Raw genomic sequence first — 15,662 nt, 5'->3', positions numbered from 1 at the left:
TTGGTTTTGGAACGCTTTGGTTTTGGAACGGAGTGCCAGAATGGATTAAGTTTGAGAACCAAGTACCACTGTACTAAAGGCAGTTTTAGATCTCTGCCCATTAGTTTGGTTAGTCCATGAAAATGGGCTCATATATTTTCAAGATAATGGTTGTTTAAAATTCAGGTCTTTAAAAATAAATAAATACAGGCAACAACCACTTTGTGTGCGATCATGCACATGAGCATCGCTGTAAACCCAGAAGTAGCAGGAAAAGCAGGTATAACGGGGTGCAAAGGGGGTAGGGCAGGCTCCACCATCGTGCAAGATGATCCAGAATGCAACCCCTGCACAAACCGGGGTGCTGCCTGATGTTTCTGCCAGAGGAATGTTCCACTTTAAATGAAGGAGACACACACACACAGTTTGCTTTTTGTTGCTGCTGCTTATTCTACATGCAGTAAAAAAAGGGAATCTTACAAAAATTACACAAATACAGACTTTATAAAAGTGTGTTAGGCAGTGTAGACAAGTCTGCAGTCCCTGAAGAAAAATAATCAGGCAACCTCAGAAGCAGTTCAACCAAAGTTCAGTCCTTTGTCAGGAAGAATCCAAACAAGAGTTTTCTAGGGCGTCCCCCAAAAACACATCGCTGACTTCACTGTTCGGAACTGTGTTCTACACAGGCATTTATGTGGAATGGCTGTGAAGGATGGTTGAAAACTCTAAAGGCACATGCCATCCATTTCAACGAGGGTCATCTTAAAACAGCTTGCATAAAAGAAAGCCCATGAGGATAAAATCCTGAAAAGAGAAATTAACACTTTTTCATTCTCTGTGACAAACCACCTCTTTATGGCAGGCTCTAGACTAGGCTTATGCTCCACCTGGCAGAATGCAGCCCATCAGCTATATAAAGCAACTTACAGCAGCTTCTCTAGCAACTCACCTGTTTAAATCAAAGCATTAGCGTCCCTATCTGGCCGATGGGCTCTTTTCAGCTTGGTGAGTCACAAGCTGTGTGCAGGCTGGCCGTGGGACCTTGCTCTGATACGGGCCACAACCTGACATGGGTAAGAACATCTATTTGCCGTACAAGAAGTGGAAATGACCAGTGCACACTTTTAAAGAGCTTTGCATGATTCAAATACCCCTGAACATCCAATACATCCAATTATTTACACATACCTAGGAGACGTTAGCATATGCATTTTTCACTGCCACAAAAAAAGATAGAAATGTGGTCCAAAGAGGTATGGCTCCAGGTATCTAACAAAACGAGAAACTTAGGTCCAACGGATAAATGGCTTTATGAACTACTACTATATGAAGTAACGTTAGCAAAACTGTATGCGGACACATTTCCTTGTTCAAATGTCTATAAATAACGCCATATTAAGAAGGAGACGTGTCGCGAGAAGTCAGCCTTGACCTTTCCAAAGGAGGCCCGTGGTCCGATGCTGTTGAACGTACAATTGACTTTTACTTTACAAATTCTGGTAGGTAAGGAAAGTCCTTTTGACGTATTTCCAGTGTTCTCTTCAGATCTCTAGCATCAAAAATGGACATATAAGATCCGGCCTGAATAAGAGGAAATCCCTCCCTTCTGTACAGTTGATCCCGACACGCGACACGCCCCCCCCCTTTAAAAAAACCCTCAGGCAACACTGTACAAACATGGCTCTCATTTAAAACGCTCACACAGTGCATGCTTCAATCTCTCAACAGGCACAACATTCCCTGAACAAGTTTTCCATATTTAAAGGCATTTCATGTATCTTCCCCAACCCCACCCAAAAATGTGATCATTTGGCATTGTGGGGCGTTATTCTAGGCACTGACCAACTTTTGGAATGTAACAATTCTAACCTCTAAGGAACTACTGTAAAAGAAAAACTAAGGCAACAGTCCTTAAACAGTAGTAGCTTTCAGGTAGGAGCATCTAGCACAGTCCATTGGTGCCTGCTGCAATTTCACATCTTTGTACAGAAGGATGAAGATAAATCTTTTTTTCCGAGAGATCAGCATTGTAAAACTATTCATTAGCCAGGTGAGAAGAGGAGCAGGTTCTTCAGCTCCAGCCTGAAGTAGGATAGCATCCAACTATGTTTTTTGTTGTTGTTTTTTAAGTGATATATTATGGCTTTACGCTCTAGTTGTATCAAGACTTTTCTAGATCTCCGGTTTTGTTTCTTTTCTCCTTGTGCTCACAGCAATAGCAGGGGGTGGGGAGAGAACTGATTTGTCTTTACAGATGATCTCTTCTCTTGTCTTCAGAAATGGTAACCTGCCTTCACAGCTTCAATGTCACATATCAGTGTCCTGGCCAGGAAAATCCCAAATATCTAACAAAGAAGAAAAGACAGACAAAACAAGCACTATTTATAAGAAAGAAAATGTTTTAGCAGTCTGGTGCTCTTTATGAAAATAACAAAACAGTGCAAATTCTGGCTCTTTTGCTAGCCTGTTTCAAACTAGCCTGGAAATAACTGAAGTCCTCGTCAACAGTGCTGGGATATCGCAGAACTATTTAGCCCTGGAAAAATAGGTTAGGCCTTTAACTGGTTTGGAACCAATGAGGTTTGTGCTGCTTTCTTCCATTGAAAAGCACTGCCCACATTTCAAGGTGGAAAACTATTACAATTGCTTTGCAAGACTGAGATTTGTGAGCATAACTGCTCAGTCAACACAACACGTTCATTCCTCTATTTTCCTTTAGAAAACCATTATCAGCCGCACAAGGATATGGGGTAGGGAACAGAACAACACTCAAACCAAAACATACGGCAATTTTCTTGATCTAAGGGGGCGGGCAGGTGGGGGTGAGGAACAGAGTAACACACACAGGCTACTAACCAGCCTGGATTTTACTGGTCCAACCAGTAAAACGTTTTCTGTTAGGGTGGCAACAATCAGGCATCTGGAAAGCCAATGAAAATCTAGGCGCTGCTATGGTCTGGTCCCCAACTTGCCAAATTCTACTCAGGTTCCACTCACAGTGCTGCTATTTTTGAAATCTGAAGCTAGCAACTCTATTCATGAGATCACCAAATGGTATCTTTTGCGCAAATATTTGTCTCTAACAATTCTTCATCACCCAAACACTGTAATAGTAGACAGATCTAATCACTGGGTAAGAAATAATATTTGCTGCTACAACAGGCCAACAGGAACTCACCTGCAATAATGAAATTGCCACAAAAATTCCTGCCACAATGTAAATATTCCGCGGCAACCAAGCTTCCAGAGCAGGGATGCAGCCCCTGGTGTAAATTCGTTCTCCCCAAGCGGATACAGGCTAGAAAGAGAAAATAGGAGGAGTCGTGAGAGGGAGAGAGAAATTCATGTGTATTTTCTTTTTGTTACTACCTCTATTTTTAAGAAAAGCAAGGACAACAAAACTGGAATCCCCTTGCTATGGGCAGGGCTGAACTAAAACCAATTAAAATTCTGCACCTAAAAAAGCTAGGTTCTACAACTGATATCAAATGGCAAAATCTCTTACTTTGCATAATCTATTCTGCTTTTTTTGCTCTCTCGCTGTCTTCACTGTAACAGTAAAAGATAACCAATAAAAATCTTATTCAGCCACCTCTTTAGCTTTGTGGCTACAGAAAGAATAAAGAAGTATATCACAGGTAGTTTAAAAATGCTTTCTTTTGATTGTGTTTTAAAAGATATGACCCATATAACCTCAGGAATTTGTCTGTAACTTGGAGAATTGGTTTCTCTAAAAGTATCAATGAATATAATCCACCTGCTACAATATTCATAAAGAGCTAATATGGGGCCGTGTCAAAATTTTGGTAATGTTTATTGGGAATTGTGGGATAAAATATTTCTGACATATGACCTGTGACTAATGTAACGTGACCAATGTAACATGTGAAAATTAATTGCTAGACACCCACAAATAAATGCCTCCAAACAAGACCTTGTGCATATGACAGTTGACTATGCATTCATAAGTTGCAGCCCACTTCAAGCCTGTGAAGAAAGTTGTAATGCCCACAGAAATTTACACTTAGCTGTGGCAACATCCTAATTGTTTCTTTTCAACACAACATTTATCATCATCTGCAGGGAAGACAAACGTCAAAGAAGTCCTGTCCCCCACAACTTTTTAAGAAAAGGATTTCATACTAATGAAGATCATATTGTATTGTCTGGCTAATCAATTTGCTATTCAAACTCAACCATAACAAAGTTTCCAACAGACACTAGTACTTCAATAGTTGTTTCCGCTTCTGCACTTCTTTTTTTACAGGATAATCACATTTTCCACTGGGAAATTATTCCCTGTGTTTGTAGTGTCCATTGTAAATTATGCTAAAAATCCATTTACAGTTGCAGACCCCCTTCAACCTTTGACAGGGTCGTGCTGTTCGCTGGGGCAAGAGAAGAAACCTTCATCTCTAGGTCAGGGGTGAGCAACCTCCGGCCTGTGGGCCAATCTTCACTCACCAGGCTGATTTGACCTGATATCTTACAGGTAAGGGTGTAATTTGTCCAAGGCTACTTTGTATAACTCCCAAACACTGTGATATACTGAGATATCACAGTGTCTGAAATAAGGCTGGAGCTACCGTATGTAGAGGCATAAGCTGGCTTCAGTTTTTCCCACATTGCAGTTTCTACATAGCACGTGCACACACACACACCATAATTCACGATATATTGCCAGGTCAAAAACTATAAAACCAATATCACAATATGGACTTTTGGACGACATATTGATCTATCGCCCAGTCCTAATAGAAGTGAAAGGAATTCGGAGAAGCAGGCAGCCCCTGCTCTCTCATACATTGCAAGAAAGAACTGAACATCTTAGCGCACCCAAAAAAACCATGTTCCGTTATTTTATTGTCATTTCCAGTTTGTTAACAGCACACTGGGATGGAGACTTGGGAGACCGAAAACTCCTCCAAATTGCAAGTACGTGCCAAGGGCATATAACAAAGAAGTACAAGTCGTACCTTGGTTCTTGAGCGCCTTGCGACTCAAACATCACAAACCCAGAAGTGAGTGTTCTGGTTTGCAAACATTCTTTGGAAGCCGAACATCCGACGCGGCTTCCACAGCTTCCAGGAAGCTCCTGCAGCCAATCGAAAGCCGTGCCTTGGTTTTTGGAAGTCGAACGGACTTCCGGAACGGATTCCGTTTGAGAACCAAGGTATGACTGTATTGGGAAAACACTAGCCTTGGCCAACTATTGTTTCCAACATACTTCTGGAAAGGCTACTGATATGGCATGATCCTTCTTGCCTCCTATTCTAGTTTCTTGCATCAAGAATTTCCCAAGTTTAATTGCCAGATGCTTCCTTTCACAGTGGCCCTAGCTGCTAATCCCTTGTGGGAAAGCAAAACTGGGGGTGGGAGGTAGAGCGGTGATGTATGAGACAAACAGTAACATCAAAAATACTCACCAGATTTCTTACATCATAGCCACACTGCGTGTTTACAACCTTTTGCTGAAGAGAGAGGAAAAATAGGGGTGTCAATATAGCTTTATCAACCATGCCAAGATTTGGATGAAATTCTTATTTTAAATCAGTATGAAGGGGCCTTTGCAAAGCAGCACGCATACGAGACTTTAGAGGACATTTTGCACACTCAGTTCAGGAAACACTTCCTTTTTCCGAGCGCCAGTATTAATACAGAACTAAGAAGACAGGAAATATCTCACAGCAGGATCTTGGATGCAGCAGGAAAAAGGAACACCACATCTCTCACGGCTCTTGCTTGTGCTACTGCAGTTGAAGTATATGTTAAGATTCCAGTCGTTTGGCTCCTGAGCACCACAACAGTTATTCTGCAATAGATAAATCACTCTGTTAGACTAGGGATATACCAGAGGATTTAGTACCTGTATCAGAAAAATCAACAAAGAGATTACATGCATTGAATCATATGGATGATGTAGATGATTTTGTTGAAACAGGGCATCCCGTTATAAAATGACTTACTGATAATCATGAAGAACGGCAACTACCGAAATCACAGATTGGACTTTGGCAAACTTAACTAGATCGATCTGTCCTGGAGGGGGGCAGTTTGGGACATTGTTTTGGTATTCTTTTCTCTCTCTTTTGTAATTTTTATATCCTGGAAATCAAAAAATACTGTTTTTTGTTTTTCTAAAAAAATTTAGTACAGCCACTCCCTAGGGTGGCAAACCCAACTATCACACCTGTTTTATGAACAAGATACACAGAAGCGTTTGGGGGGAAATTACGTAGCATTCCCATTGTCACTAAACTATGAGCACATTTTATGTTTCCATTTATCTGATTGGGGTGGTGCAGCTGCTGGACAGAGAGGTCTTATGTCAAGAGATAAAGCGTACAATCAGTGTGTTCACGTGAGATATGTGTTGCTGAATTCAAGACTGCAGAGAGAAGTGGTCAAATATCTGAATACCCCTTCCATGTAAATTGGTTCCTGCATAGTCGACACGTCAGGGCAAATCTTCTAAAACAGGCTTCCTCAACCTCAACCCTCCAGATGTTTTGAGACTACAATTCCCATCATCCTTAATCACTGGTCCTGCTAGCTAGGAATCATGGGAGTTGTGGGCCAAAAATATCTGGAGGGCCGAGGTTGAGGAAGCCTGTTCTAGAAGATCACAACTTCCATTCATCCTTCATGGTAAAATTCTCCAGGGAATCCAATAAAGTGGTACTGGAGGTCTGTTCTTAACCTGAAATTGTTCTTAACCTGAGGTACCACTTTAGCTAATGGGGCCTCCTGCTGCCGCCATGCCACCGGAGCACGATTTCTGTTCTCATCCTGAAGCAAAGTTCTTAACTTGAAGCACTATTTCTGGGTTAGCGGAGTCTGTAACCTGAAGTGTCTGTAACCTGAGGTACCACTGTACATGGTTCAGGTTAACAAGCAGTTCATTTTCTTTCTCAAGACCCTTAAAGACCCGAACTCACTACTGTTTTCCCAATTAAAAGTCCAAGCAAACTTCTCAAAGCAACTTACCATTTTCTGCAACGAATCAATGAGGTTCTGCAGGTCAATGTCATCTCGGTAAGACTTAATGTTGTTCTTGAAAAACGTCTCCACCCGGTCCCTCACCCAGTCTTGGAACAAGAAAGCCAGGACAGCTGCTGCCAACTCCAGGACAAATATTAGCACAATTGTGCCACAGAACTGCAAAACAAAGAAGAGGGGGTGGAGAGAGAATGAGATTCTGCTCAAAACAGAAGCAAGCCAGTAGTTCTCCAACAATGTTCCAGGGGAACTTGAAATCCCTCAAGAAGACAATCGGTGATCATGACCAAAAGATCACTACTGATCTTCTTCTCTAATACACAAGACTTGGGGTGGGGTTGGTTTCAACATTTAGACAGCCTTAATCTAATGTACTGAAAAATCTGCTCGCAAGACCTTAGATCTGAGCTATCCTATAGCTCAGGTTTTGTAAAGTTATCTTAATTAACCATATTGGCTGTGAGTCCTGGAAGACCTGCAGACCTTGCAGGCCATTTCCCACCTGGCCTGAGAGGATGGGGCTCTGACTGACTCCAGCTACAAAAGCCAAGGCTACTGAAGTGGCCAGAAACCATCTTGGATGTCTCTTAGTGCAGACCCAGGATATTGAGCCTGAGCTTCCACAGTCATCATCTGCCATGAACTGCGAGGGGCAGCAACAGCAGCAGACAAATTATAGGCGTATGGCAATATTTTATTCTTTTGTTAATTATGCTGTTTTAAAATGACAGTTTATCTACAACTTCTTTTATTTTGAAATCTTTTAAGGTAATATTTTAGTTTCTTGGTTATTGTGTGGCTTTGAATGTATTACTTTATATTTGATTTTCTTCAATAATGTTTTGTCTGGGTTGTTTTATTTGATGTTTTACTGTATTGTAAACTGCTTTGGGATTTCCCCCCTTAAAATATAAAGTGGTATAGAAATAATAATGATAATAATAATAATAATCTAAATCATATAAATTTATATAAACACACACACACACACACACACACACACACACACAAAATCATATAACATCATATAAATTTGGAAAGTTCACCATGTGTATCCTAGAATACACCCCTTAACCAAAATACAAAGGGCTCCTGAAGGTTGAAAAATCACTGAAGGAGGCCAACAAAGCTTTTCATTTAGAGGTCACCAAATATTACACCTGATAAAACTCAACTAGAAGAGACACACAAACTTCCCACGAAATAACTGCATATTGTTTGCTTGTAGCAATCTGTGAAAAGTACTAAAACACTGCGCTGCAATTCACAATACTTGACAAAGAAACAAAGAAAAAACAAGACAGAGAAAACTGGACTGTCCAAAATAGGTGCATTTGAAAACAGAGGTAACCCTTTTTGATAACCCACATAATGGGCTTATTTGAGCTAGGAGAGAATCTGAATATAGGTAACAGTGGCTAGCAAAGCAGAAATTTTAAATTCTTACAGCAAAAACTTACTGGCTTCTTAAGCTGCTCTGATAAAAATGATGCTGAAAGTGGCAGTTACAGAATTTTGAGAATGGAATGCTCATTCACGGAAGCTAAGAGATGCTAATACTCTCATCTAGGTTTGAGGCCATGCAGTGTTAATGTATCCCAGCAAATACACCCAGAAGTTCTCTTTTTTTTCCCTTTTTGCTAACACCTCAATAACAAATACTGGTAAGTCTGACAGGCTGTGGTTCTTAGAATTAGAGTCTGTCTCCTTCGTTGCTAACTTTCAAGAGAAACAATCCTGTTTGCCCAGGCATTTGATGGCTAAAAGACAGTGTTCCTGGCAACCCTGAGATCACCTACTCACAATGTTTTTAAACTATTTTTAAGGTTCTTTTAAAATGTTTTATGACTGCTGTGTCTGCCACTCTGGGATCATCCAGGAGCAAGGGTGGGGTGTAAATAAAATAAATAAATGGTGGTTCAATATGTTTTTTTAAAAAAAATTGAAATGAAAAATTTAAGGTCTTATATATATAATAAATGTTCATAAATGTGCCGGCCAGGCACGTACATGGATATGTGGACCACATGTCTGGAGCAGCACAGGAGGACCGCCCTGAAACCATTTTGACTCCCTAACTGACCAAATGTTTTCTCTGAAAGGAGGGAGGGGGGGAGCCTCCCCATTGTATCAGGAAGTAGGTAATCACCATCTCAAAGGAATGGGCAGACTACCAGGAAAGGCAATCAGATGAGGCATTATCAGATAACCTGGCAGACAGGAAAAAGAACAACATTCAAATTTCTGTTGTAGACCACCTTTTCTGTGATGTAGGTATGATGTATGGAGGGGTGGTCTTGAGCTGCATGGCAGGGAATTTAAAAGGGCTATATAAGGGCAGGCACACCTTTGTTCTGGGTCCTCCTGCTTTCTCCTCCATGTGAGGGGAGCACCCTGTTGCAACAGTTCAATAAAGATCAGGCTTACAAGCTGCTTTGCTTCTCAATATTTTCTGGTTGGCCTCTGTTATTTTCTCTGACCGATGGAGAACCTACAAAGGACTCTATAAGGGCTCTTGTGTTCCCCATAAGGGAATAAGGGCAGATTTTTGTTTATTGCAATATGATTGTATCTAATCTTATACAATCCTTGAGATTATAGGAGACAGCCGTTTAAAGACTTCTAACACTCAATGTTGGGAAATGTTTTTCACTACACTGCACTAAGACCCCAGAAGCAAAAACAAAACAAAACAAAACACCCCTTAATTCACCGCCCACCAAATAATGCTGTCCTTCACTGACAAATGCTCTAAAACGTGTTGATTAACCTACTGGCTGTAATTGGGATGCTTTCACTTAACCTAGTTCTACAAGAATTGTACAGAGAAATAAACGAACCCCAAATCCTGACTGATGGGGACACTTCCTGGCTAGCAAAACACACACCCAGCAATCCAATTACTTACGAATTTCAGGAGGCAGATGTTCTCCCTCAGGGCTCCCACACAGCCAGCAAATCCCAGAATGAACATTACTCCACCAACAAACAGGATAAGGACCACAGGGTCAAAGCCATGGAGGCGGGTCATTTTGGATATGTCAGAGAGCACCCCCTAAAACAAAGCAAAAACGAGAAAGAGTGAGAACCTGCTCCTTGTATGACTTTAATGAATTAAAGCTTCCTAGCATTCTACTGCAAGGATACCATATACTTCAAAGCAGAATTCAAAAGCAGGCCTGCATCATAGAAGGATATGCATTGTATGCATAAAAGGCTCAGTGCAATTTAATTTCCATTAAATGTTAGGGGTGGGGATTACGTCAATCTCCTCACAGGGTATTTAATTGCAATAACCCCGCATATCGTGAGGAAAAACATTTGAATAAGACTTAAGGTCATTTCACTGACTATATTTTGAATTACCTACTATATTTCATTTACTATAATTTTAATTACTATATTTTAAATAGCATCAAATGGCTATGTGCACAAAGGGAGCCTGGGCTGGCCTCAGCTCTTTTGTCAGGTACACACTCCTGAATTTGTCATCAGGAAACGTCCCTAAATATCAGGTTCTGCCAAGCAATCTAAGGACCTTGCAGCTAAGCAGGTTTCCACTAGGTGGCACTAACAGAATGACGAGTTGCAAAATGATTTTTATTTCTGATTTGGACACAGCTCCAGTTACAGATAGGTAGCCGTGTTGGTCTGCCATGGTCAAAACAAAATAAAAAAATCCTTCCAGTAGCACCTTAAAGACCAACTGAGTTAGTTCTAGGTATGAGCTTTCGTGTGCATGCACACTTCATGCACACGAAAGCTCATACCTAGAACTAACTCAGTTGGTCTTTAAGGTGCTACTGGAAGGATTTTTTTTATTTTGTTTTGGACACAGCTGTCAGCCTAAGACCACCATGCAGTCATTTCCCTGCACCTGAGACAAAACTGCATCATTTCTGGATGGATTAAATAACTATCAAAGTAATAACTGTTTACTGCAACACTGGGGTATTAATTATTATTATTAATTATTATTATTATCTTTCTGACATCTGGATATTTACATTTCAAATAAGCCTTTATTTATAGGTGTTTGAAGTGTTCCCATCAGGTACATGCCCTCAGTAAAGTTTTTTGAAACTTAGGGAGGGACGACACATCACAATGACTAGGAGTTTCAGAAAGAATTTAAGAAGAAATGTGAACAGATAGTTCTCTCAAACAGTGATTCGTAGCATCATTCAAATATGAGCTGCTTCGCGGGAATTCCCGTTGGAATTAGCATTGCATTTCCTTTTAAAACCGACGTCACCAGCTACCAAAACATTAGAAGGGGGGCAGTTGCAAGATGAAGCTGGTACCATCAAATAGATTTGGTGGGCAGAGATAGGACAAGTGTTTCATTTGTGCAACATGAAGCGCTTTGGTTTTTTTAAAAACACACACACAGATCCAAATAACAGGAAGTGGCAATGAAAAAGAAACACCCTGGAAAGCCTTGCGCAACCTTTAATACCAGGGTGGCTGCTCCATAGCGGTTTTTGTGATTCTTCTCCTTGCACAAGTGGAAAAGCAACTTTGGGTTGGGGTTCGCCTTTACCATGCAAAACTCTTTGCAATATCCAGGAGTCCTTCGGTGAGCAAAAGAGACCTTTCCCAAGCGGAAAGGCACTTTTTGATCCAGCCCACTGAGTGTTCTTTGGAACGCATGAGAGCATACGGAGACCCCTGTTGGATCAGAGGATTGACAGCAAATCCCAATCTACCTTCTGCCCATGTCTGTTCTCAAGTCTTCTTCTTCTTTGGCGATCACTCATAGCCAAGTAAGAATGTCTTCCATAAACACGGTTTTAACAATCAGTCCATAAGTGACTGTGGAGGCCACTTCTGGATCCACACGTCCTTCCACAGTGGGGACATTGGTTTCCGGGCGGGAGTTGATCACTGTGTTGATTTGCCAAGCGTGCCTTCCTCTTAGCATGTTTCTCCCTTGCGTCCAGAGTTTGAGTGTCTTCAAAGCCCACCTTTGGTAAAGGCTGTTCTCCAATTGGAGCGCTCACAGGCAAGAGTTTCCCAGTTGTCGGTGTTTATATTACATTTTTAAAATTTGCCTTGAGACAGTCTTTAAATCTCTTTCGTTAACCACCAGCATGACACTTTCCATTTTTAAGTTTGGAATAGAGTAGTTGCTTTGGAAGACGATAACCAGGCATCTGCACAACACGACCCGTCCAATGAAGTTGATGTTGAAGAACCATTGCATACTACCTATCACAATATCACACGTAAAAATGCCCATAGTTTGGAAATGGAACACCCCCATTTTCTCATTCAGAATTGCTTCTCTTCCTGTCTTCATCCCTGCCTCACTCTCCTAATGATACATTTATAAACCCACTGCCTGAATATACTCCACGGCAATTTCTATGGTTGCAATGGTTCACAAGGTGCCTTTGGAGTGGCAACAAATCGCAGCAAAGTATCCCAAGATCAGCAGTTCACGGGTTGTATTTTCTCCATGAGACTATTTACCTGGGAACAGTTTGTGGGTGAGGGGTAGCATAAAGCAGGCTGACTAATAAAACTTAGCAGCTGAATACAAATAGCAAAACCAGAAAACCCAAATCCCAAAACATTAAAACTCTCATTAAATGCAATAAAACATCGTCATTACTAAGCGCAAGAAAACAATTTCAGGTTCCAAGGTCCTGAAGATCAACAGCCTGCCCAATTAAAATGGCCAAATCTGGGCTGCTGATTTTTGGTGTGAGTAATAGCCATATGATGCTTTCCCCTCCTACAGAACTTGTGTGTGTGTGTGTGTGTGTGTGTGTGTGTGTGTGTGTGTTAAGTCAGTCCTTGGAGGAGAAAGGGTACCATAGCAACTATTTTTTTTCTGGAACTCTGCCCATTTTGCGTGAAGCATCAGAAATAGCCTATCATTTAGAAGTTAAATGTAAATGCACCAAATATCCCCTTGCCTCCTTTTCCCCCCCGCCCTGACCTGCAAATCTCATCATCACCCTATGGTTAACTGCAGAACAGCCAGCATGTCTAACAAATTCAGAACCTACAATCATGTAAAAGAGGGCCCCATTTAAAAAGGGATTACCTTAGCACAAGGAATTCAGAAAGGATGTTAGGCAAAAGGGCTGTGCTTTATCATCTTCAAACCAAGCCCCACAAAGGCAACAGGAGTGCAGAAGGGGGAGCAGGAATCTCTGCTTTTTCATTCAAACCCAGAACTTGTGGTTTTCCCTTGCTGAAACTAAATTTTCATATAGACTAAAGCAGTGGTGCTCAAAGGGTACGGCAGGCAAGGATGGCAAGTGTGGCAGAAAAATTCAAGGACAAAGAAACATAACAATGTAGTATAGGACATTGTAGTGTAGAAACCAAATAATTTTTCTTGGATATACAACCAGAAACAGTATCTACGCCTCTCTGCAAGAGCATGGGCTACTCTTATACAGTTGTCCATGACATACTGTTGTGAGCAGGGATTTTCAACCCTGACAAATATGAAAGCACAGAAAAGAGAAAGGCTTCTGTGTGTTTGCTTCAAATTAGGCCTAATATAAAGGAGATTACCCGGCAAAAGAAAGCTCATACCTCTCAAACGTACTTAAGGTATACATATGTTAGAGGATCTTTTATAATTAGTGTTGGGGTTTTTTAATGACTCATGTTCCTATGTAGCTGCATTGTTTTACACTTTCTGAACGTCCCATGATCATATTATAAAGCAGTTGTGTTCCATTTTACAAATCAAGCACAGCTAGGAGTTGTTTCTTTTTGCTTCCCAATGTATTTCTTATCAATGAAAAAATTCGGTGTGACGTGAGCAGCTCTTTTTCTGAAAGTGTGGCTCAGAGAGACAGAAAAAGGTTGAGAACCACTGCCCTAGAAGCTGAAGGTGTTTGGTTGGTATTCAAACACAAGATTACGTTTCCAACCTTGCTGCTTAATTTTGCCGTATCAGACTTCCTGGTGTCAAAATCTCTTCTGCAGCACCTATCGCATGCGGGTGAGGTGGGGTGGAAGAGAAGCCAGTGCAGGATTAGGCAAGACATGCTAGCTAACAATAAATTTAGAAAGCTAGGTATCTACTCTCCCAAGCTTTGATTCAAAGCAACACGGGAGATCTGCCCCAGTAACAGCCATATGGCCAAAGTCACCCAAGAGGGAGGCAGGATATAGATATTACCTCCACCAAAATCAGCAGCCCAGGTTGGGTGTGGAAGTGATGAGATGGCATGGCTTCCCCTTAAATGCCTAGCTGGGGCCTGACAGCGTACTCAGAAGTAAGCCAAAAGGAACTTGCTCCCAGGAATTGTATAGAGGGTTCCAACCTAAGGTTTCTTCCCTAGAAGAAGTCCCTGTTGGACTTTCTGAGTAGATATATGCAGGATTCTGCTGCAAGGCTCTTTGCATCCCCCCAGATAAGTAGCTGATTTTGCAGCACACTCGTGAAAATAAGCCTGGAGGCAGAAAAGCGGTACTAGTTGGGATTTCTGTCCTTCAACAAGAAAGGCCAATGAGTAAAGGATGAGTGTATGTGCTGTGTAAGACCCCTTGCACCTCCTCAATTAGAAGCAGCTCAATTCTCTATAGCAAAGAGTCACACTTTTCTTACCTTTTCGCTCCAGGCCCAAAGACCAGCCCCAAGAAAGGCAACTCCGGCAAGCTAGGGAAGAAAAAGTAACATGCTTATTATTTGCTGGAAAGCATTGTTTGGTCATGCACCCCCACCTAGAAACAATCATTATGAGGCAACATGTACATCACATTTTTCCCCCAATTGGATGGAGTAAGGGACAACATCATGAAACACCAGGTACAGGACATCTGCCACACAGGTGTGTTGAAATTTCGCTTCGGATGAGAGTTTTACAACTGCTGCTGTTTTTCAGGTGTGGAAAGCCTCAAGGCAAGCGTAGAGTCTGGGATATTGCCCAAGGAACCCTGACCACATAATGAGGTCTGAATTGGCTGCGACTATCAGGGGAAGACATGGTGAGGTAGACAGTTGATATAAATCTATGGTACGGCTGAATGTGGCATATGTTTTTCATTGAGTCTCCCCCAAAATAGAAGGTGCCGAAAAAAGAGAAAAACAATGAAAATTATCAGAGGGGCTACAGCACCTTCATTCCTGACCAGTGTTGATGTTAGGAGTCTCCCTCTTTTCAAAATGAGTCCCCTGCCTGGGGGGTGGAAAAATGAGGAAGCCAGGCAGAGCCAAAATTAGCACGTAATGAGATTATGCGGGGGAAACTGTGGCTTTAAAAACTACCACCACCAAACAAACTCAAAATCCATGTGGAACGAGGGCTCTGTATGACAGCTGACAACATAGAAGAGGCTGTAAGCCTGAACAGGAAGACCCCCAAAGAGGAGGGAATTAGCATCATCTGAGCCCAGTTTCCCCCCTACACATATATGATACGCTGAATCTCCAGAGGCACAAAGATGGGATTGTGCTAACTGCCCTGCCCCACTTCTCAGTCTAGAGAGGGTAGGGGGGAAATAAATCACCCATCTGTAGTGATATTAAAACTGCAACACACAAGAGAGCGCTCTTTGGAACAGATGAACCGATCAACAGCCTAAACAGGAGCATTTCTACAGAGAAGATGAAGCTGAGAAGGTGATGAAACAGGAAGGAAGTCATGAGTGAGCGAGAGGCAACTGTTATCTTTGTAATGAATTTTCGAACTCGTTTACACAGTGTGCTAGGT

General features: G+C 41.6%; 1 protein-coding gene across 1 annotated transcript in view; it reads right to left on the bottom strand.

Annotated features, from left to right (window-relative positions):
• Positions 1–404: 404 nt before the first annotated feature.
• TSPAN14 (tetraspanin 14) overlaps positions 405–15,662 on the bottom strand; it is a 55,532-nt gene continuing 40,274 nt past the window's right edge. Inside the window, exons 3-9 of the mRNA XM_081861284.1 lie at positions 14,558–14,608; positions 9,887–10,033; positions 6,967–7,137; positions 5,666–5,791; positions 5,406–5,450; positions 3,158–3,277; positions 405–2,324 (exon numbers count right to left, since the gene is read on the bottom strand). Of these exons, the coding sequence (XP_081717410.1) occupies positions 2,253–2,324; positions 3,158–3,277; positions 5,406–5,450; positions 5,666–5,791; positions 6,967–7,137; positions 9,887–10,033; positions 14,558–14,608 (732 nt within the window). The 3' untranslated portion in view covers positions 405–2,252. The remainder of the gene's footprint in view (positions 2,325–3,157; positions 3,278–5,405; positions 5,451–5,665; positions 5,792–6,966; positions 7,138–9,886; positions 10,034–14,557; positions 14,609–15,662) is intronic.

This window comes from Podarcis erhardii, assembly GCF_964252035.2.
Source record: "Podarcis erhardii genome assembly, chromosome: 5".
Lineage (NCBI taxonomy): Eukaryota > Metazoa > Chordata > Lepidosauria > Squamata > Lacertidae > Podarcis > Podarcis erhardii.
Note: the sequence above shows the minus strand (reverse complement) of the source record. Positions and strands in the feature narration are given on the sequence as shown.